This window comes from Eublepharis macularius, chromosome 17 (assembly GCF_028583425.1).
Source record: "Eublepharis macularius isolate TG4126 chromosome 17, MPM_Emac_v1.0, whole genome shotgun sequence".
NCBI classification, from domain to species: domain Eukaryota; kingdom Metazoa; phylum Chordata; class Lepidosauria; order Squamata; family Eublepharidae; genus Eublepharis; species Eublepharis macularius.
The window spans coordinates 37826882-37851462 of NC_072806.1; the positions used below are offsets into that span (position 1 = coordinate 37826882).

At 47.7% G+C, this 24581-nt stretch overlaps 1 protein-coding gene across 8 annotated transcripts in view; it reads right to left on the reverse strand.

The window, feature by feature from the left end:
• The window catches only part of MSI2 (musashi RNA binding protein 2), a 568931-nt gene that overhangs the window by 270200 nt on the left and 274150 nt on the right, over window positions 1-24581 (reverse strand). For all 8 annotated transcript variants that reach the window (XM_055001131.1, XM_055001129.1, XM_055001127.1 and 5 more), the window contains exon 7: window positions 8685-8733. In XM_055001131.1, coding sequence (XP_054857106.1) covers window positions 8685-8733 — 49 coding nt within the window. The remainder of the gene's footprint in view (window positions 1-8684; window positions 8734-24581) is intronic.

Below are 24581 nucleotides of genomic sequence, written 5' to 3' on the forward strand. Positions count from 1 at the left end.
TGCTTTGCTACTTGTACTTTGAAAGGGAGAAAATAATTTTTAAAATACTTTATTTTGTGTTGTTCATGTTTTATTCTTTGTTGTGCAGTTGGTTCCCATCATAGGGAACAATGGGGCTGGCTGGCCAGCCATCTCTGTAGGTGGTGGGGGAATTTGAGGGAGGGTGTCTGTGGTTCAGGTGCTCTTTCACAGGTACCAGCTGGCACTCAGAAGTGTGCCCACCACTGTGGCACCCCTGGGCTGTGCAGAATTGCCCAGGGAAAGAGAGTTTAGAAGTTCCCAGCATAGGGAACAAAGGAAGAGGGCTGGCCTTTGCCAGCCTGTTCCTGGGGTTATGGGTGTGGGGCTGCTAGGGGTGGATTTGGGTCTGTGAGGGGCTAATGTGGGGATTTGGGTCTGTGTGTGGCAGCTGGGGGGGAATTGGGTTTGTGTGGGGCTGTAGGGGGTGGACTTTGGGGGCTGAGAGCACCTACTTGGGGAGGCCATGAAATGCCCCCCCAAGTGGGAGCAGGCTGAGCCTTGGTGGGGGTTGGGAGTAGAGGTGGGAGAAGGGCCCCTGAGGGTTGGGGGGCATTTTGCATGCAAAATGCCACCCCTGGCAAGACAAGCCTCCCCCAGCTGTCAGTGGTAGAGAACAGAGCACCTACTTGGGGAGGCCATGAAATGGCCCCCCCAAGTGGGAGCAGGCTGAGCCTTGGTGGGGGGTGGGAGGAAGGGTGGGAGAAGGGCCCCAGAGGGTTGGGGGGCATTTTGCATGCAAAATGCCACCCCTGGCAAAGGAAGCCTGCCTCTTCATTTTTTCCCCATAGGAAATAATGAAGAAAGATGAGCAGCAGCATGCTAACAATATGCTCACCCTTCGCTTTCTTATGGGAGGATAGGGGGACCTGCTTTGGGGGGCCATAACATGGCCCCCCAAAGTCCAATCGGTCTGAAACTTGGGGGGTTGTTAGAGAGGGGTTAGAGGAAGGTCCGCACCAATTTTGGCTTGATTCGGTGGGAAAATGCCTCCCCCAGGCGTCCGGGAAGACAGAGGCATTTTCCCATTGAAAAAGCCGAAAGAAAGCCGAAAGAAGCCGAAACGTTTCGGCTTTTTTTCTTTCGGATAAACCGAAACGTTTCGGCTTTCTCTGAAACGTTTTGGCTAACCCAAAAGAAGCCGAAACACTTTTGTTTCGGCTTTCTTTCGGCATTCAGAAAGCCGAAACGCACATCCCTAGTTATCAGTATTAAAAAAGAAAAAAAGAAATGAAAGTGAAAGGAAATCCAACATGGTGTGTGTGTGCAGTGTTGGAGCAGAGTAACCCCAAACACAGAACTTTTTACCTAAAAAGCATAGATAGTTAATCTTTGAAAATCTAAAAGCGATCCATGTCACCACAACACAAATTGAGCCTGTCATTATATTATTATGACATGCCTTGGGGGGTGGATTTAATGGCATTATAACGTCATAATCACATTGTGTCGGTTTGCCCCCTGAGTTCTGACCTCTGCCTCTGAGCTCTGGGTGAGTCCAGGTGGGGCATTTCAGGATGGCCCGTGGGAGGTGGGGGAGGGGATCATAAATCCAGAACAAAAATGTCTACTCACAGCACGGCTGTCATGTATCAGGGATTTTTTTCTAAAACCAAGCATAATGACCGTTATACATTTATTATGACATCGTTATGCTTGTTTTTTTAAAAAAATCCCCGAAGCACAAGAGCCATGCTCTGAGTAGACATTTTTGTTCCAGATTTATGACCCCCCCTAGCCCCCTCCCCAACTCAGAGAGCCCTGCCCAGGCTCACTCAGAGCTGGGAGCCAGAGGCAGGCAGGCTCCCTAGACAAATCCGCCACGCGCATCACTCTTCAGATCGTATCATTCTAAGACGCTGACACTTTTGTGGTGTATAAGACAATAAAAGCAGCAGTCAGAGAAGTATCCTCCTCTGATGCTGAACCAAATCCAAGCCAGAGACACAAAATGATACAATTCCCCCAAGGTCTGTTCCCACTTGGAAGCAGAAACCACGAGGCAGGGCCTGCCCTCACTCATTCTATTTATGTGTTTAGTGCAAAAAGCAGCAGGGTACACATGGGGCATTAATCGCTACTGGAAAGATGCACCCACCAGACCCACGTTGCACAGGGTGGGGAAGAAAACCTAGGAATGGCTTATACTAGATCACTTCAGTCAGTTTTTGGAAAGGCAGAGCGAAAAATGCATGCAAAAGACTCCTGGCTCACAGAAAACTTAGCTAGCCAAGGAAAATGTTAAGCTTGAATCTTACTTTCTGAAAAGCTAATCAGCATGTGTTTTTTTTTAAAAAAAAAACCTAAGTTTTCAATTCTGAGAGTCTCCATCTTGAAGAGTACAGCCAATATGCACCCCTCAGTGAAAGTCTAAGTCCAAAAACACATCCGGCTTTTTAAAGAGGACATCCCGCTCCGTCCTGATACATGAACACAGACAGCTTAGGCCAAGCCAGACCATAGGCCATCTAACTCAGTACCATCTGCTCTGAATAGCAACAGCTTTCTGGGATCTCTCCCCAGCACTGCTACCCAAAGGCCCTTCTTTTTAACTGGCATGTCAAAGATCGAACTTGGGCCTTCGTCATGCCAAACGGGTGACGTACAACCTTTCCAGAGCTGGATGTCTGTAGAACCATTCCTACAGAGCTTCCTTGGGCCAATTCCTAGACTGCCACCAGAAACAGGATGATGGTTTCCTGGTCAGAAAGCAACCAACAAAGGCGAGGCTCTGTTTACAATGTAATATGATCAGGTAATTGACCTCCATGGACTCTGGCTGACCCATGCAGCATACGACAAATCAACTACAGACAAGGCTGCTATGGTCCTGCTGCACAATGCAGGTCAGCCAGAGAACACACCGCTCCATTATCTGACCCTCTGGAAGGGTTTTTTTCTCTGCTTGAAAACCTGGGCCAGGAGGATTTATTGTGAAGAGATGACCCACGTTTCTGAACCATCAAAACCTGAAGGGTGTTTCGCAACCTTTCTTCCAAGGCAGCAGAAACACCAATCCACGCATGGTTTGAACCACTGGCAGAGCCTTAGACCAGACTCATACTATGCAGCAAAGCACTGAAAATCAGTCGCACACTGGTGTGCAACAAAACCATGAAATTAAAACAAAAGACCAGCTCTCCAGCTGCTCCTGCGCTGGTGCTCTTTCGGGAATATTGTCCGTTCAAGACTGTCTACACCCCCCTGCCCCAATTTTCTAAAGGTATGACCTGTAACCCTGCAGCCTGTAATGGCAATTTCACATGATGAGGGCACAAACCATGAGGATGAGCAACAGGGTTGTCCGTTACAAAGGGTGGCAATAGGTTTCCCACAGTATCTCAGGCCACGTGCCCTGACTTCTCAGGAGCACAGCTCCATCTCACCAACTCACTCGTTCTGATTACTGCTATGCCTATCACCAGGCATACATGCCAAAGACACAAATTCCTTGGCAAGCAAGATGGCTGTTTTAGATCAATATTATTATTACTAATATTCTGGGGTATTAAAAAAGTCTTGTTAAAAATCTGATCTTGATGATATCCGATAGTGGGCTGTTAAACCTTGCTGAGAATCCACACCCTTCCCCCTAAAATTGAAAGCGGAACCTCTGCTCCAGTTTCGTGGGTCTGAGCTGCTCCCAGGTTTGAGAGCCAGTGAAAGACAGACAGACCAATGGAAGATCCGCCCGGTAGAGTTCCTGCTTTTCCTGCATTTCAAACAAAGTGGGGGATAGCAAAAGGTGGTGGTGACGTCATATGGATGCCCCACACTGTCAATCCACACAAGCTGGAACTTGGCATCCTCGCCCCAGCTGAGACAGATTTGGGATGGAGCTCCCAAGGGAAGCCAGTTTCACGAGCAACCAGGGCCGCCGCTTTCCGGCAGGCTGCAGCTTGCCTGGAGCTCAGCCGCCAGGAAGTCTTGTGCCTAGGCAGCAACAGCCTCATTCCAGCCACAGCACCCTCAGAGATCTTTGCTGGAAGGTGAAACCTGAAGCTCCAACAAGGAGAGATGGGAAGTTACTGCAGTTGTATTTCAGGAAAGCTGTAGGTGAGAAAAAGTGCCAACAAGAAGTTACTGTACTCTGCCTCAAGGGCATTAATTAATCCTTTTCAGAAAAAAAATCTTTACTCCCTTAACAAGAAGAATCAAGCCCTAGAATTTGACACCAAAGCGCCTTTGCCGGTTTCCATTCCCAAGCTTGTCACCTCAGCTCTGCCTGTGGGGAATGGCGCATGGAGCCCACACAAAGCCTGTTTGGCTGCTTTCCTGTTGAACATCTTCTCATTAGGTCTCGGCAAGCTGTCACGCTTTCAGATTTTTAAAAAAAGAAAAACCTCAGCCCATGAAAGCAAAAGAAATGTTGCACAGGTAACAGCAGGAACGAGGGGAACCAAGCCAGCTTAGGCACCAGCACCGGAGGCCTCTTCATAACAGAGCAAGCTTGCACTACGTTCCTTCATCAGGGTGAAAAGCCCTGAATGAGACGTCTCAAACCCACTCAGAAAGTGTGCTTGCATTTGCCTTCAAGAAGACCACCAGGCAAACATGAAAAACTATCAACTTCCCCAGGGATCTGCTTCTAATGGAACGCATGCATGCTCAGTTCAGATCACTTTTGTGCAATTCCAGAGACAAAGCGGACTAACGGCAGAAATAAAGAGCATATAGGGATTTGAAAGGATGAAGAGAAACCTTACTGAAGCAAAAGTGAACCACCTCATATGACCCGATAGGGTAGGCACAATGGCTACGATTATGTGGGTATCAGAAGACAATGTTATGGGGATGCAAACGGACAACACTGTAGACCAGTTGCATTGATCCTAGGATTTCTCCAAGACCACACCAGTTTTAAAAAGTCCTCTTCCCAATATGCAACTGATTCCATGCTCTCGACGCACACTTTGACATTTTACCCTCTGAAATTCTGTTTGGCAGATTCACAAATATTCCCTATCTTAAAAAAAACTGTCCTTGTGGAAGGAGGCAACCCAAATCAGTAACTCATGTTCTATTTTATTGTGACTTTTATATCCATGTGCAGGACTCCTGGATTAGCCCCCTATTGTTTAACCAACAGGATCAATCTGACGGAAGGTTCGTCTTTTTATTATTATCATCAGACCAGCGCCCCTATATCACATATACAGATGCACCGTATCTCTCAATTGCTATGTGGATTAGGGAGTATATGGTTAATTCTACTGCCGGCTGATCTTGTTGTATCCTTGGTTTGTCTTTCTCGGCGTAAATTGTTTTTTTTTTTTATTGAATGCCAATAAAAGGTATTGACTGACTGACTACCCCCTGTTTACGTTTCACAAAACAGCTCACATCCATGGGCTCCCTACTCTCTCTGGGCTCTAGCTTGGGAAACATGAGCCCCAGAGCGTTTTTCCCCTATAACCACTGTGCAGGGCTTTTTGGGGGGGGAAAGAGATGGTGGAACTCACAGGGTACCATACACATGTGCAGAGTGTGCACGCACTCCCAGGACGACATGATGACATCACTTCCGAGAAGTGATGTCATCACGCAGGCGCTCCAGAGGGGGCCTGATTCGGGCCCAAATCGGCCTGGAACGCGCCGCTGTCACGTAGGAGAGCACTCCTCCGCCCAGCAGCTGTCATGTATGTCTGACTGCATACCTGCCATTAGCGTGTATTTCCTTTTCTGTGCTGATCTCTATTGTACACCATATTGGGTTTCTGAGTGTGTGTAAAATGTTGAACTGCAATGTACTCAGCAAAAAGGGGGGAATTGTCTCCTATCTGCTAAAGGTATTCACTTTCATTTCTACAGCAAGTGTCCTTGACGGCAAGCTACAGCCAGCTCAGATTGTATCTTTTCCCAGAGAATGAAATGATTTCATCCTGTACTATGTGTAGTCTAAACTAATCAGTTCCCATGTAACTCTTTGGGGTGTGCGCGCCAGGATGCCGACACTATCTTGGGGTGGGAAGGTTCCCTATAATTAATACTGTCCTTTTTTGAAAAGTCACTTCTGCCAATGCATTCGTATAGATCACTTGGACTGTATAGATCTCTAATAAATGTTACTTCAACCAATGCACCTGAGTGTTTGCTGTGAGGGACTTGGGGATTTACCTGCCAAGGACTGACACCAGCAGCCTGATCCTGGCTGTTTCGGGCCCAAATTGGGCCAAATCGGGCCCGAATCAGCCTGGAACGGGCTGCTGCCACAAGGGGAATGCTCCCCTGTGCGGCAGTGGCCAGATCCTGTCCATTTTGGGTCTGAATTGGGCCAAAATGGGTCCAAAATTGGCCCAAAATGGCCCAGATCGGGCCTAAATCGGCCTGGAATGGGCCGCTTCCATGCAGGGGAAGCCTCCCCTCCTTGCAGGGCCCCTTGCAGGGCCCGAAATAGGACCAAAATGGCTGAAACTGGCCCAAAACAGCCCGAATCAGCCTGGAACAAGCCGCTGCAGCATGGGAGAACCCTCCACCACCTGGCAATGGCACAATCCTGGCCGTTTCAGGCCCGAATTGGGCCGAAACAGGCCCAAAATAGCCAACACAGGCCGGATCAGGCACGAATTGGCCTGGAATGGGACACTGCTGCACAGGGGAACCCTTCCCTGCCTGGCAGTGATCCGATCCTGGCTATTTCGGGCTCGAATTGGGCCAAAATGAGCCCCAAATGGCTGAAATGGGACAGAAACAGGCCTGATTGGGCCCAAATTGGCCTGGAATGGGCCACTGCCACACGGAGGAACACTCCCCCACTTGGAAGGGGCCCGTTCCTGGCTGTTTCAGGCCCGAATTGGGCTGAAATGGGCTCAAAATGACTGAAACAGGTTGTAAAGGCCTGGATTGTGCCTGAATCATCCTGGAACAGGCCACTGCCGAGCAGAGGAACCCTCCCCCACCAGGCAGCGGCCCAATCCTGGCCATTTTGGGCCAAAATAGGCCCAAAATGGCCAAAACAGCCAAATGCTGACCAGTCATGTGGGTATTTTTAAGGGGGGAAAAGCCCTGCCACTGTGTAACATAACAGGGTCCTCCCCGCTCCCCTGCACTAACAAATTACGGGAGATTTTGGAGGTGGTACCTGAGAAGAGTAGAGTTTCAGGGGATGTGATTTCACATCCTCTGTGATGTTCTAAGAATTTCCCCAGTCGCTATGATCTGGAGAAATTATTATGTTGTTGTTTGTTTATAGTCCACCTTTCTCGCTGAGATCAAAGGCAGATTGCATATTGTAAGTGAATGCCATATAATCAATAGCTAGGACATTCACAGAGCAAAAATACAACATGATCAACAGGAGAGTCAATGAAAACAGATACAATAGTGTATGTTAACTGCACATTTGAAACCCAGCATAAAGCCAAACACTGAATTAACATGACATCTTTAGAAATCTCAAACTACCTAGCAGGAGCATATTTACATCAGCAGACAATACCCAACAGCCTAATCTACAGTCCCAGTCCCTTATCAAGGTATCTTTTTGAGCGATTCACTATGACACAGCCCCCCTATAAGCTGAGAAGAAAGCCCTCCTCAATAATTCAATCCTGCATAGTTTGCAGAAAGCCAGAAGAGAGGAGGCTTCCCGGGCCTCCTCAGGCAGGCCATTCCGCAAGGAGTGAGGTACCACAAAGAAAGTGTGCTTAAGGGCAGTTGCTGATTTAGCCCAACTGCAGGTTCTCATCAGCAGAAGGCCCTGCAGGGGATGTGATGTTCCCCTGCACTTGGAGGCTGCAATGAGATCTGGAGAATGTGAAGTCACTTCTGGGGGGCACTCTAAGAATCCCTACAATCTTTATGATCTTTAACACAGAGATGGGGGAAATTTTACAGTGTCACTATTGACAATATCTCCCCCTTCCCCATTTTCACTCATACTCTTCAAATAATTGAGAATGGAGGACTAGGGCCGGGGTGGGGAGGGGAGAGAAACCCATATAGAACAGACACATTCAAAGATTCCCATTTCTCGGGATGTCTTTGGGCTTCAAAATAACTTGAATCTCCCCATCTTCGTGATCCCATCAAGTGTCTTAAATCATCCAGGAAGTCCGGAAACTGCCACTTTGGCCAATCTGCCATAGACAAACCTGCTACAATTCTGTATCCAATTGCAAGGCCCAGGAAGAAGGTTAACCTCACGTTTGGGAGAAGCACAAACTCACCATGCTGGGACAGAAGTCCAGGAGTTCTGTTTGTGCCCTAGGAAGCCAGTGAAGGAGCTGCCAGTGTACAGCTGTAAATTAATTCGTCCCTTTCCAGGGGAGGGAGGAAAAAAGAAGGAAAATGTGATCTTGGGCCAGTTAGGATCTCAGCCTGACACGAAGGAACCATCTTATGGTTCCTCGAATTAAGAAAAGGGCAGATGTAAGGAATGATATGACCACTACCACCACCGGGCAATTTATGGCGCGCCCAGTGACAACCAAATAGAAGTCTCTTTCTGCTCAAAGCAAGTCATACAATGGGGAATGCCTGGGACTTGAGGTAACAGCCTGCCTGTTGGTCATTGGAGATCCCATTACCAATCCCATCTTTTGACCAGAAAGTCATCCACATTTAGTCATGTCGTACGGAGAAAAAAGTCCATGACTTGCCAGCAATCAGGCCAATCTAAAGTGAAAAATGAACATCATAGCCGGGGATCAGTTTCGCCCTCTTACCTCTATGTCTGTTGGTGGTCTTGTCAAACATAAGCATGGCATCCTCTACCTGCAAAGACAAAAAAGGAAGGAAGAAGCTTAGCTCCGTGTTCACTAACAGAACAGTCTTAAGAATCTAAAAATCAAATTAGGAAGTAATTAAGGAGGTGAACGAGTAAGCCCCTCCCCCAGTTTTGAGAATAGAACACGTTGTATGTTTGCTGAAGGTATGGATCTGCACAGAAATCGGGATGGAAAAAATTGGGAACTTCATGGAAGAGAAAAATATAGAGATAATAAATTTCTGAAAATTCAATTAAACGCTACAAGTGAGTAAGGAGAATAGGACTTCAGCCTCTCTTCCTCTTCATGACATCAGGAACACATGAAGCTTTGGATATGCAAAACTAAACGGGAAACAAATATTCTGAAATCAACAAGTGACGCTTGTGACTGCATCACAGTGAGATAAATGGTGGGTCCGTTGTTACTGGGAGCAGATCTGGATTCCAAGACTGCCATCTTGTTGATCAGGGGAGTGTTAGGATGGAATCTCCTGATATTCATTTTTCTTCTGTAAATATCCCAGCATGATGTCCCTGCAATGATCTGAGCTTGGATCTGATTGGCAGCCCACCCAGTCTCCAGGAGGATTCCACATAACCATGGATTCCTCTCCTTTTGCCCTCACTGTTCAGTACAGAGCGAGAAGACAAACCACTGAGGACCTCCTGACTGAGTGGGACACAGATCGACCCCTTCTCTGCCCAGGACTCTGGCCTGCACACCATCTGTTCAGATCTGGGATTCATGTTCCACATATGCCTACAAAGTGGGAACCCAGTTGAATTGGTAAATATACATAATTGGTAAAATTACCCTGCAGACATGCTGGTTAAACAGGAGTTACTTCTAACTAGGGAATTGTAGCACGTCCACCTTCCCACCCCAATATCATTCTATTTTTTTCCTTAAAAACAAAAATTCAAAGTGCAAATGTTGGGTGTCACAAGCATGACTTATCTTTGAGTAAGCATTGAAGACCCAGGTACCACACCATAAGGATTATTTTGTTTTGTTTCTGAAAGATGACAGTAGTTGTATTAGGTAGCTCTTTTACTGTGTTACTATAGCTGGCACTTGGCTTCTGTAACTCTCCATGCCACGTTTCAAAGCATGCAGGTGTAATTTTCAAGGTAGTTGCTTGAAGAGGAACAAACTCCACCCCTCACCTCTCGAGCTTTTCCCAGCCACTGGGAAGATGCCTCTGCTTTGCTGCAGAAGGTTCATCCCCCTGGCATCTCCAGATAAAAGGAACAGGTAATAGGGGATGGGAAAGGCCTCTAAGAGTGAGCCCCGTGGTGCACAGTGGTAAGCTGCAGTATTGCTGCCCAAGCTCTGCTCACGACCTGAGTTCAATCCTGGTGGAAGCCGGGTTCAGGTAGCCAGCTCAAGGTTGACTCAGCCTTCCATCCTTCCAAAGTCAGTAAAATGAGTACTGAGTTTCCTGGGGGTAAAGAGTAAATGACTGGGGAAGGTAATGGCAAATCACCCCGTAACCAAAAGTCTGCCAAGAAAACACCGTGATGCAATGTCCCCACCCCCACCCCCACCCCATGGATCTATAATGACCTGGTGCTTGCTTTTAAAAGGTCTCCACTTGAGAACCAGGAGAGTTGCTGCCAGTCAGAGTAGACAAGGTTTGGGGTATACGCAAAAAATAAAAATAAATTGGCTGATCTGCATCCAGGTTTCAGGGACACAAAAAAATTCAGTATCCCTGAGATCCAAGTCAGGTTCTCTAACCCGGTTAAAGAATCCCTAATTTATCCAGACACTATTCCTTATGAGGAAAATTATCCAGGGGGTGGTGGTAGAGGGTCAGTTTTCAAGCAAACATCACCAAATTTGCAGGCAACCTATTCCTTCCTGTCCACTAAAGATTCCCTCCTCCTAAGTTTCAAAAAAATTAGATCCCAGTGTCTAATTCTATAGGCCCCTGAACAAGCTGCCTGCAGCCATTGTTCATTGTTTCCTAGAGGGGAACATTTCCAAGGTTTTCCAGGCAAAGGAAACCTTAAGCACTCCCATGCAAGCTGGACCATCAAAGCCCAACATAACCAAAGTGAAGAAGGAAACCCAACTGCAAATCAGAGAATCCCACTGTCCAACCAGAGTATCTCAATATCCAATCAGAGAACCCCAACGTAAAAGTAGAGAATCAAATCTCGCATTTGACCAAGAGACAGCATTAGCTCACCCTTCCCCTCCTTTACCAGCTGCATTCTTGACAATGACTTGTCCTTGCTATTCCCACTGCCCATGGGCTCACTCAACCTTGGCCTGTTCTAAGGTTGCCAGCCCAGTGCAGGCACCCAGTAGAAAACTGTGGGGTGGGCAGAGACTTGCCTGATTGGTAAGTCTTCTTCTGGCACAAACTGGAAGCAACACTGAACATTTGCTCAAAGGTATTTTTCAGGTTGAGTTATGGCATTAATTCTTGACTTCTTGCCTCCTTCAGCATCCAATATTTTTAGAGTTTTTCTGGTCTCTGTCCTGGTTTGCAAACTTATTTATTTAGATATTTATGCCCCACTTTTCTCCCCAATAGGCACCCAAAGTGGTTTACATTGTTATCCCCTCCATTTTATCCTCAAAACAAGCCTGTGAGGTAGGTTAGGCTGAGTGAGAATGACTGGCCCAAAGCCACCCAGTGAGCTTCCACAGCAGAGTCGGGATTTGAACCTGGGTCTCCCAGAGAGTAGTCTGATACTCTGGCCACTATACCATGCTGGGTCTTCTCCATCCTGTGGGCTATTTAGATTAGACAGGGCAAACATTCTTTAAATGAATTAATTGTTGCCAAGTCAATATAGCAAGGGGCAGTGAGGAGGCCTCGTGTTCAGGAAGAGCTGGCAGACCACGTGGAAGGCCAAGGGAACCATCTCTTCTTTCGTGGTGGGCATTCTGCATTGCTGGAGGTTTGCTGAAATGGCCGGCATCCTTCTCTTTGAGTGATCTACAGCGAAGTCATCTTTCTTTGGCTTTGGCTTCATTTGCAGAGAAGCTCATTAGGGGACCATTGCCTTAATCTGTATTCACACACTGCATGATATTTGGATAGGGGCAATTGTTTTATAGTATCCCTGCACAGAGAGATAACATGGGGCACAGAGAGTAAGAGACTCTCTGCACACTGTCAAAGACCCACAGAAGAAAAGAACACAACCTGTAAGAAACGGAAACACAAACATACAAGACTCAAAGGAACCCAAATCGGTAGCTCTGCTGCCAGAATCCTCCAGGCACCCTTTAGGGAAGTGTGCACATCCCTCAATGGAGTGGCATCTTTTCTCCTAGCCTCCCATTTTGGAGAGGCTAGTACAAATATATCCTATCCCCCCTTTCCAGCTCAGCTACCAAAAGCTTAGCTTTACAAGTCAAATCTATAATCCTGGGAAAGATGCGGGGAGCAGATTGCTCTGCCAGTCAAGCAAGGGCTCACCTGGGAGGCTAGCTACAAGAAAGGGGGGGGGGGCACGCAGATATTAGAAACTAGAATCTGAAGCAACTGTTCTGGTGCAACTGGAGGTGTCCCTTGTCCCTAGCTAACCTAATCTCATTACATCTGCACATCTCCTCTGTTCCATCTAAAGCTTCACTCCGGGAAGACTTTCCTGCCCCAATACTCTCTTCCTCCCTTTTTGTTAATCCTTTGGCCTGAAGAAGCAGTGTAGTGAGTTAATGCAAAAGCTTGCTCACTACTGTGTGATAAAGGCATTGCCCTGCTGTTGCACTCAGAACAAACCCTTACTGAAAAAGGGATGTCGCTGCGAAAGCCTCTTTTGTCAGACAGACTGTAACTGAAACACCAGCCACCTTCTTCTCTGCGCCTCTTCCTCATCTGCTCAGGCAGCTGAAGGAGAAAGGAACCAGGGCATGGACAACGTAACCCTCCTGAAGCAAGCCACAGAACCAAGAGAGATTCCAAGCAGGTGGTGTGGAGGGAAAACCTGCTTCGCCACAAAGGCTTTTGAAAAGCAACAGGAGAGGAGAGAAGGCAGGGGGTTACGTTTGCCTCAGTTCTGGCATTTCCACTTCAGAGAGGAGACTAAACGTATCCAAATGTGACAAAAATGGCTTTCAAGTTTTGCTGGTATTTGCATGATTTATGCCACCTACATTTAATCTGCACAGCCACACCTAGATCCGATGCTACTCTTTAAAAGAGAGAACGCTTGCAAGTTGCTCTGAAGTCTTTCCCTATCCATCCTACAGACCTGTCCCTATCCCCATTTCCCCCAGGGCTGTCCTGCCCGAGTATTCAGGGAATTTCATCAGCCAAATGCTATACCCAGTGTCCAAAGGAATTTTAGACAAGGCATTTCATAGTAATCTTCTTAACCAAAAAGGTGATTAAATAAAAAGAATTGCATTATGTTTTGAGACTAGCATGGCAGTAAAGAAAACTCTATGGCTTGTCATCCTTCATTTAACTCCGTAAACGTATACAACTATGCTTGATCTTGAAAGACTCAGGGCCAAACTAGACATGACATCACCCCATCACAGCTGCCGTGAGGATACCACCACCGTTTTAAAGCATCTTAAATACTGCCACAGGAAGCCGGCCGGGGTGCTTTTGCTCCCCCCTCCCACAGGCCTCATCAAATGCTGAAATGGCTGCATGCATGCGCGCGCGCGCGCGCACACACACACACACACACACACACACACACGGTGGCTGTTTCAGCACTTCAAAAAACAGGGGAGCAACAAGAGCTGTGGGTGTGATCAGGATCAGGCCTTCGCGATATTTTAAAATGACCTCAAAACGTTGGCAGTGTCCTTGTGGGAGCCATGAGGATGCCGTTATGTCTAGTTTGACACTCAGAAACTAGAGAGATTTTTTTTTCTCCTTTAAAAAACCTCATACAAAATAGAAATAAAAATATGACAACAATAGCAGAAGGCCTACACATAAACACTTCTAAAAGGTTTCCAAATATCTAAAAATAAGTTCATGCACAATTGTCATCTATACAACACATGTTCAAATACTTATAAGGTTTTAAGGTCCTCAATCCATTGAATTACAGAATGTGGCCATTTATCTCTCCAGGGTTGTAACAGAAGTCTTTTGGCTACAGTAAGGGCACAGAGGGTCCATTTCAGTTGACCATCAGTTAGCTTCCAAGAAACAGGCAAATAGTTTAAAAGTACATAAGCATCCTCAAAAATGCTTGTGGGAAGAAAGTGGAGACAGAACGGCTCAGGAAACATTCTTCTTTTGCCTTTTCACAAGATGCTGCTGGGTGTTAATGTATTTTCCAGTGCTGCTTTATGGCACTTTACAGCTGTTTTCCAGCACTGAGAGTCAAGAATGTACATGCGGCTTTTAGGAACAGCCAGCTTTCATCTAAAAAAATATAAGGAGCTTAATCAAAAAAGTCAAAACACAGATAAGCTTATTGACTGGTTGATGACTGTAGTAGTTTTGCCCTAGATCTTCCATACAGTTTTCATAAATAAGTAGTTTCTTGTTAAGCGCAAAGAGTTCACACTTAAGAGTCCATACCCAGCATAATACATGAGAGTATTAAATGAAATGGGGAGCCAGTGGGTGGAAGAGAAATAGCTCCGTTCCTGAAACACCAACATACAACACCTAATTCCATGATAACAGGTTAATAACCAGCAGAGCGCAGCAGTTAAGAGTGTGAGACTTGAATATGGGAGATCCAGGTTCAAACCCTCACCTGCCATGGAAGATCACTGGGTGATCTTGGACCTGTCACTCTCTCTCAACCTAGCCTACCTCAGAGGGGTGGTGGTTCGGAGGATAAAACAGAGGAAGGGAGAGTGGTATTGTAAGTTGTTTTGGGTTCCCATCAGGGAGAAAAGTGGGTCATAGATATTTCTAAATTAATAAACAGTGTGATCAGTAGCATTAACTTTGCACTCAAGTTTTTTTAAAACCCTATAAGTTTACTACCTGGTCGAAGTGCAATGCAGGTAAACTGTGGATGCAATTCAAAGAACACAATAAGGTTCAGTCCTACTTCTTTCTTCAACATTTCTGAACAATGTCAGCAGAAATAATCAAGAGTAGTTAGCCAAGTTAGTCTGCAGTAGAGAAATAGCTACTGACGATGCATCTGATGAAGAGAGCTGTGGCTCTCGAAAGCTTATGCTGCAATAAAGTTGGTTAGTCTTAAAGGTGCTACTGGAATCTTTGCTATTTAGCAGAAGAAATAACATGCTTGTAAACCGCTCTGCGTGGGTGTTAAGTCATCCTGAAGGGTGGTATATAAATCAAATAATCTTAGCCAGATCTCAAATTGCAAATTTATATGGAGTGAATTACACCTTGCTTTTTTTAGAGTAACAGCTCTCTTGCCTGCTCCCACTGCACTGGTCTACAGTCTTTTGCAATTCAAGAGCCAAAGTCAGTCAACATTCAGAGCAAGAGCTCCAACAGCTGAAGTAAGAGAGCCTATTTGCGTGACTAAAACTATACAGCTTGACATTACTGGTAACATGCTGATTAATAATCTCATAACATTTCTGGAGCCCCAATACCAATTGTTGCAAGTCCTTTATTAGGAAGTGGCACACACAAGGGCTCACAATAACTAACAAATATACCCAGAAGCACCCTGTGCAACCATTTTAGTGCACTAGCATAAATCTACACACAGTCCACACATGGATTATCAGCTACTGTTTCTTTCTACCGTCTGCCTCTCAGTAAGTATCTCCAATCACAATTTCTGCCTACCATTGCCATCACATACTGGATATTCTAGCATCCCACATTCCCCTCCAATATACCTTTTCACGATTGGACTGGATCGTAGGCATCGTATCGTTCCATCTGCACTGGCTCCCAATTCGCTTCCAGGCCCAATTCAAGGTGCTGGCAGTGGCCTATAAAGCCCTATATGGTTTGGGGCCAGCATACCTTAAGAATCATTGTCCATTTTATGCAAATATTTGTTTTAAGTATCTTGACCCTATTCCTGGAAATAACACAGGTCTGTCTGATTACATTAAAGCCCGTCTTGAATGACATCTTTTCATTAAGCATAATATTTCCCCCTCTCTGGCAAGAACTTTCACTCAAGGCTTAAATTGTCTTTTTCTAACTAGCTGTCTAAGTAAACAAACAGAACAACAATTTAACTCTTTCATGAGGTTCTAATGCTGTAACTAAATTTTATCTGTATAACTTTTTAACCTTTTATTGTAACAATCCTGTATTTTGTACCAGCCTATTTTTATGTTTTATGCCATTAAAGGTGGGATTTGGATCTGGATTTGAACCTTAAGAACCACCTTCTCCCGTATGGACCTACCCGTCCACTCTGGTCATCTCTGCTGCCCTTGCTTCATGTCCTCCCACCATCTGAGGCTAGAATGGGGGCAGCTTGAGAAGAGGCCTTCTCAGTAGCAGCACCAAACTTGGACCTTCCTCTCCAGGGGGATTGGTCTCTCCCCCTCTATTGTGGTCTTCCACCAGCAGGTAGAGACTTTTTTGTTTTATTTTGCATACCATCAATAGCTTCTACTGGCCTTCCTTCATTCTTTATGTTGTGTGTGTTCATTGAGTTGTTTTTATACTTTTAAAAATGTCTCAATTTTTAAAAATGTTTTAATGTTTGACACCTTGGGGATACTATTTGGGTGGAAATGAGGCACACAAATGTTTTAAAATAAATTGTAAAAATAAATTTTCTTCTTTACAGAGCCACATTTGACTATGGAGCCAAAAGCTGTAGGCCCTGGAGCTAGTGGTACACCAAGCCCACTGCTCTCTCGCACAAGCCTTGCTGAAATGGAGCTAACATAAGCCGCCTGAGCCAGCCTGCATCTGAACATTTAGGAGACTGTTCACTGAGCAATGGCATCTAATCTTAGGCTAGGCATCACGCTGCCCACGTACTTGGGGCGCGGGGGAGAGTTTGGACTCAGAGGTTTCTTCTCCTGTTTGCTCTGTCAACCAGCGTGTGAGGGAAACGGCCCGTTCAGTTTATCACCACCTGTTGCATGTAAACTGGATGCAATTCACGGCTACAGCAAGACACTCCAGCAAGCTCCCGACATCCCAGGAGGCAGCCACTTCTGCTGCTCTGAAGTCCCTTTGTTTACAGAGTTGCTTTAAGCTACTTTTGTAGCTAGGGTTACAAATGGCAAGGAACTCAGCCGATAAGGGAACGGCTCTTTGTCTGAAGGGAAAGCGCTGGGCACAATGACGCAGAACCAGCTCAGTACTAGCTGTAACCTAGGTGACTGTGCTCCCAGCCAGCTGGCACAGGGCTTCCTTGCATGTGATCCTGCAACTTTGGGATTCCTGATCAACCGGTTAATGAACATATTACAAATGTACATCTGTTTGCAAGGTCAAGGTGGGAGGAGAATGTACAATGCCCACCCCAGTGGTGATGTATCTCTCTCCCCCTACTGAAAATGTCCTAATTTTTGTTTTGTTGCAGGAGGTAGTCAGTAGGCAGTACTGACAGGCTCGAATATGGGACAAGGCCTGCTCACACAGCTCTTACAGACAAGCTGAAACGATACTGCTATCCGACTCCTGAAAGTATAATCTATCCCCCAGAGGCAGGGGAAATTGATCATAAGGGACCCTCCTGTGGCAACGTGTACTTCAAGCACTCAAAAAGGTCATTCAGATAGCACCGAGTACCAAGCTTCACACAATAAGGAAGGCGGGGGTGAAGTCCAACACAATTTTATTGAACAAACAAGAACAACAATAAATAGATATGCATATATACATCTACGTAAAAATACTGTGTAAGGACACATAAGTTCGGGGATACGGCTGGCGTGACCCGTCAGTACTGCCTCCCGGCGCCCTGCTGATCTTTCTGCTGGGCCGGTTGTTGTGACGGGCGAAGCTTGAAGGGCCGACGCCTCCTCTGCTGTTGTGCGGGAGGGTATGGCCGCTGCTGGTAGGCAGGATACGGTTGGTAGCCCGGCCGCTGATGTTGGTATCTGCCCTGGTAGTGGTAAGGGCCGGACCGGGGAGCGTACCGTGGTCTGGAGGAGGGCTTGTCCGCTGGAGCCAGACCCAAGGACCGCGCCGTCTGCCTGTCCTCTTTTTTCTTTTTCAGGGTCTCGTCGGTCGATTTGGAGAACAGCGAGTCCCCTTCAAAGGGCATGCTCTCCACCCTGGAACGCACCTCCTGGGACAGGGCCGTAGACCGCAACCAGGAGTGGCGCCTGAGGACCACCGCCGAAGCCATCCCCCGAGCAGCAGTGTCAGCAGCGTGGCTCCCGGCATTCATCTGCTGCTTAGACAGCCGGACAGCCTCTGTTTGCAGCAGGGACACCACAGCCTTCTGCTCCGGTGGAAGGTCCCGGGTATAGGATGCCAACTTCTCCCAGAGGTACAGCTGGTACCCTGCCATGATGGTCTGGTAGTTGGCAATCCTCAGACCCAGCGAAGCGACGATGTACTGGCGCCTGCCCATGGCATCCAGCTTCTTGCCCTCTTTATCGGCAGGCACCGAGGAGTGACCCGACCGTCGGGGGTTGAATTCCTCCGTTGGTCGGCTCCGACGGCGCGGGCTCGGCTCCGGCCCCGACGAGAATTCCGCGGGCACCGTCTCGAAGGCCATCGGATCCGGCACTGGCACGGAGATGTCTTCTGGCTCCGGGGAGCCCAGATGAGGGGAAGGCGTGTGAGGAAGCACGATGACCTCCTCCTGAGGAGCGGGACGCGGCGACCGATGATGCTTGGTCTTCTTCTTCTTCTTCGCTGGTTCCGAAGAAGACCTCGGAACCGACGCGCTCCTCGCCTTCGAAGGGGACCTCGGCTTCGACCTCTTAGGCTTCATCGGAACCGATCCGGTCGTCGGTTCCGACCGGGGACTCGGTACCAGGATCCTCGGTTCCGAAGCTGGTCTCGGATCCGACCTGGTAGATGACGCGCTACGGGGCGGCCGCACCGGTCCCTGCGCTGGAGAGGCCGCTCTCGACGCCGAGGTACTCGGGGGACGCGGTTTCGACCCCGACCTCGCGGAGGCCACTGAGCCAGCTCTCGAATGCCGTTCGGCAGAGGGGCTTGGGCCGGCCTTGGAAGAGGGCAAGGGAGCGCCTCCGGACATGACCTTCTGCCACAGGGAGGAGTTTAGTCGGGCCTTGCGCTCCTGCCGGGCCTTGCTGGTGAAGCCCTGGCAAATTTTACAGGCCGTCACATTATGGGTCTCTCCCAAACAGAACAGGCACAGTTCATGGCCATCGGTCTTGGCCATTTTTGTGTGGCATTGCAGGCAATGCTTGAAGAGAGCCTTAGAGGCCACCTTCAGGGGCACGCGAAAGGAAGGTCAAAACAGTCCGAGTCAAATTACCGAGTCCACAACAAAGTCCAAAACGAGATCCGAAGAATAGTCGAGGTCACGAAGTCCGAAGTCAAAAGCCAAGCAATCAGTCAGAATAAGCACGAAGCACAAAAGCACAGAGCAACGAAGCTCACGTTCTCTCCAAGCGGCGGCAAGAAGAGAACTGAGGGAAGGGGCCGTTGGTCGCTGGAGGATCACGTGACCGTTTGGGCGGGAAAACGGTCGCTGAGGCGCGCGACAAACGGCCCCTTCGGAGCCATGGAAGCTCTAGAAAATTCTCCAGCGGCTGGCCTGCGCCTGCGCAGTCCCCATGTGTGGAGGCACAGAAGAACGAAGATGAACCTACACTTTTGAAACAGGGTACCTGTGCAAAACCCCTGCACACGCACACTATGTGCTTTTTGTGTAATATCTGCACCAGTCCTGAGATGCGCACAATCTCAGTGTGGGTGTCCCCCAATGCACTGTGGTCTTAAGCATGACCTATCATGGAGGGAGGTTCACTCCACAAGGTTACTGATACAGCATTAGGTTTAAATACTGAGTAGATTTTGCTGGAAGCAAACTCCCTGGAATCCAATGGCAATCACATTTGAATAGATTTTGTTAACAATACCATACCAATTGTAGGTCCTGCTGTAGTATGAACTAACGGGACGCTTTAAGGAACCCGACACGATACTACTGCCTTCTTCCTATGAGGATGCTCAAGTTAGAACCTCCTTACATTCTGTAGAACCTCCTCACTTTTTGTGATTGGACCCAGCCCTACCTGGCAGCCATTTTATTACTGGATCTGCGCACCCCCCCCCCCAGCAGCCATTTTGTTGTGGCACCCACTACCTTTTCTCAAAGGTGCCCACAGGCTCAGCATGGTCAGGGAGCCTCATTTAAGGTGCCTCTAGTTATTTTAAATAATTATCTCTGGCTGTGAACATAAAAACCTTAGAAGAGTAGAAATATTCTCCCAAACCAATGAGATAGGCGCCCATTCACTCTGAGGAGCAAATAGTAGCTCTGGGACATTTTTGTTCTATCTAAATTATTGGGGAAGATGGAAAGAGAGCTAGTTTCTGTTTTGGACTCCAAAACAACACGGATGAAGTAATAAAAAAGAAAAGGTTTTATCCAAGGGAGAGACACATACACAAAGCTGTAATTTTGCAGGATTCAAAAGCTTGGGTGAGGCAAGGAAAAGTTCTCCAGAGGACAGAGTATTGTTTGGACCGACCAGTGGGTTATACCCCTGGATATTTTAAAGCCAGGCTGCCCTTTTAACCAGGCCTAATTGGTTATCTTTTTTTGTTTCAGAAGGTCAGAACATTTTATCTTTGCCTCTGCCCTTTCTAGGTTTGCCCCACCCGGCGTGATTTTTTGTAGAGCAACCATTGTAACAGGAGAATAGCTGCTTTCCTCCACCGGCTAGTGACACAATAGCGTTTCTCAATACCTCCTGAACAGATAAAATGCAGCAAGCAAAAGAGACATTCTATAAATGCCTTTTGAAAAATAAAACAGGTAAGATGACAGGAAGATGTGCAAAGTCAAATGGAAAGAAAGGTGAGTACTTTGCAGGGGAAACTTCTTTAGGAAAAAAACTCACTGAAAACAGGAGAAAGGTAAGAGTAGGGCTAAGCAATAGAAAGAGGCTATTCATTCAGAAGCCCCATCAATGCCACTGAAATCTAAGTGGCACAGCCCAAAAAGAACACAGAAGAATTTGAATATGCAAAGGCTGAACAGAATGAAGTCAAAGGCACAGCAGCTCTTCTCTCAAGCTTCTTTGTTCCCATCAAGTCAAAAACTGCTTGTGTTAAGAGAGAAGAGTCCAAGTACCTAGCAAGAAAAGCGGAGGGAAGTAAAGCTGTTCTCTCCCACACCCTCCACTTTGCTCCCAGAAAGCACAAATGAAACTGTATCCAGATTTGGGAGCAGTTTCCAGATTACTATCCAAGACTTAATCCTGTTTGCGTTGGTGAGATGTATTCCTGAGAGAGTGTAACCATCATGTCTTTACAGAAGGCAGAGGAGAGACGATGTCTTTCCCCAGCCCACCCAAGAGACAGCTCTTCATCTGGGAGTGTTCAGCTCAAACTAAACCACCCAAATAAAAACGGGCGGGCAGGGGGAACCCTGAGATGGTTAAGGTGAGAATACTTGCAACCTGAAACACCTAGCTGAGAAACCTAAGGCTGGAAAACCAAAGAGGAAAAAGATAATACAGCACAGCTTGGATGAAGCACAACTCCATCTACCTGGGTCTCCTGACACCCAAGCAAGGAACACAAAGCCAAGGCTTCCAGCTGGCTAGAACAACCATGGATCTCTTTTCAGCTGTTCTGTGACTCAGTCCATGAGTCCAACACATCTGCTAACTCCCTGATCTTCGTAGCCACCCTACCCAGTGCTTCAGGGGACAACAGCCGGGGACACGATTGTCAACACCGTCTGAGGAGGGGGGAAGGTGGGGAGGATGTGGTGTCAATTCTGGGCTGGGCCGGCTCCAGTGTTGCCGGCACCCGAGGCAGCTTAATGCGCACGCGCACACACCAGACTGCGTGATGACGTCACTGCATGTGGTGTCATCACGCAGGGGCTGGCACGTGCACGGGGAGCCTTCCAGCCCTCCCATTCAGTTGTTCTGCGGGCCAGGCACAGCCAGCCGCCCTGGCCGCCGGCTGCGCCCGGCCAACAGAGCAACTGAACGGGAGGCTGCCTGCTCAGCTGCCCCACGCTGCCACTGCCAGCATGCGCTCCTGGTTGGCAGCAGCAGCGGCAGCTCTGCGGCGCGCACCCCTGCCGGCGCCGGTCGGCACCCCTCCGGCGCCTTAGTGCCTGAGGCAGCCGCCTCATTGGCCTCAATGGACGGGCCGGCCCTGCTTCTGGGTGACATACTTAAGAATTTTCCCCAATCTCTATGGCAAAGATCACAGAACCATGGGGAAACTCCCGGGATGTGACTACGGAGGTCATTTTTCAACCATATTTTCTCCAGCAACTCAGCTCCTTGAGGGTGGGAGATGGGGACCACATCAGGTTCTGCTCCAGAAGCCAGGTCCTCTGTTGCAATGGCAAATGGCCAAACTGCAAGAAAACAGCATGGGTGGATTCCCATACAGAACTGGATCAAGAGCAGGATGGGTGCGAGAGGCAGTATTCTCATGGAAACGATACCACTCAGTACTCTCGGGAAGCCAACCCTGCTGGACTCAGTACTTACCGTCAGAACTGCATAGTGGTTAGCATGACAGAGTGGGATGTGGGAGACCCAGGTTCAAATCCTCACTCTGCCATGGAAGCTCACTGGGTGACCTTGGACTCAGCCACACACTCAGCCTAACCTACCTCACAGGTTTGTTGTGAAGATAAAGTGGAGGAGGGGGAACAATGTAAGCCAATTTGGGTCCCCATTAGGGAGAAAAACAGGGTATAAATCACTCAATAAATAAATTGAGGGTATAAAACAGGGTATAAATCACTCAATAAATAACTACTTGCACACGGCTTCTGGCACAGGAGACACCTCTGAACTGTGCCACCGTAAGCAACTGCTTTGTCTTACTTTAGTGGTACAAGCCAAATATCCCAGATCATCGCCTTTCCTTAGCAAAGTGCATAGAAAGAACAGCAGCAGTGCAGGTAGCCTATTTCAGAAGACAAAAGGGGAGGATACATCTCCAGATCACAGACGACTAGGATGGCCGGACCTGGCTGGGCAACCAGTGGGAGACGGGGGTGGGGGTGGGGTTGAGACAGGGGTGGCTGGCGGCAACAGCATGACAACGCTTATAGGAAAACCCAGAATCGCTGGAAGCTCTGTCGAGACAGGTAGCTGTGTTAGCCTCTGTAACAGTGGGAGAGAGCAAGAGTCCAGTAGCACCCATGGAAGGAAGCCCTGTGATCACTTCGCTTCTAGGTTTTTCCCAGAAGTGATGTCAATGAGAGCAGGGTTGTTGTTTTTTAATTTCCATATGCCACTGGAGTGCCAATGGGCAATGCCCACTGAGTGGTGGGAAATCTCCTGCCCCCAACAGGCGTATGGCAACCCTAAAGGTGACCCAGGTGCTCTGATGACAGATCTCGGCAGGCTTCTCCTCTGGAGCATCATGTGGCAGACCTTTCCACTGAACAAAATAAAATCTTCTAGTAATGCAAAATGAGTATTTTGCTTCTTTGTTTGTAAAATGTAAAGTACAATTCCAAACAGTTATCCCCACATGGCTCCATGTGGTAGTTTGCAAGAGCTGATTAATCCAGACGAATTAACAGCCTCAAATGAGAGGGACACTCTCAAAGCTTCAGCAGCCTGAAGGTGCAAGGGGGGGGGGGTGACATTTGCTATTAAATTAAGGTCAACAACTAACTGATAGGTAATAAATAGTTTTGTCTTCTCACGTCCTCTTTCCTCCCTCTGATAAACATACTTTGCTCTCTCTGACAGAGACCAAGTAATAGGTTTGGACTCACTTAAGGTTTTACTTTCCAAGCCAAGAAGAAAGAGAGGCACCAAATCTTTGATCAGTACTGTTCAGGAGCAGGATAAAGTGAGGCATCACAATTTGGGACAGTGAACTAAAAAAAAAAACCCCAGAGACTTAAACAATCCTTTACTTTACAGTTCCTGGACACACCAAAGCTTTTCACAGGGGGCCCCTATTGAGACCGACATAGGGCAACTTTTGTCCTCCTACTTTAATAACTGCTTTCGCTGAAAGATAGTAAAACTGAGATGAGCTGTGCATAAGGAAAAATCCTCTTCCGCCATACAGACCTCTCACTCCTTCTCCTGATTGTAAACCACCAGAAATATCCCTCCATGTGAACGGGGGGGGGGGGGGGGAAGAGACCCGAAGTCCTGCCCTCAAGCCATAGCTTACTTACAGCAACCCCCTGGTTGGGTTTTCATGGCCAGAGACTAACAGAGGTGGTTTGCCATTGCCTGCCTCTGCATCCCTGGCCTGTGTTGGAGGTCTCCCATCCAATTACTAACCAAGGCCAACCCTGCTTAACGTCTGAGATCTGAAGAGATGGGGCTCTCCTGGGCTCTCCAGGTCAGGGCTCCATGTGAACTTACTGTTGGTAATAAGGGGTTAGTAATCAAGCTTTGGTGAGTGCCTGCTTTGCATGCAGACGATCCAACTACTGGCCTGGCCTTTGGCGGGTCCATTTAAAGGATCCGCGAGAGATGTTGGGAAAGCCCTTTGCCCAAGGCCTAGGAGAGCTGCCCAAGGCTCCAGCTCAGCACAGGGCACCTTCCTGTGCTCATAACCACACTGGGAAGCAATAGAGTTGGAAGACAATCCTCATGTAGACGGGCTGTGGCTCATATGAATCTGCCCACCATATAATTATTATAATTAAACAGAGATCGTCATTACAGACACTTGTCTGAGTCTCTGCTGAACTTGAGTTGGTGCCAAAGGCTGAAAGAGTCTATTCCATGGTGGCCCCCCAGCTGCCAAACCCCCTCTCCATTCAGGATCCACTTGGCACCCACAGGAACATCATTTAAGTGCCAAGTGGTCTCTATTCAGTTCACCTGTGCTTTTAATCA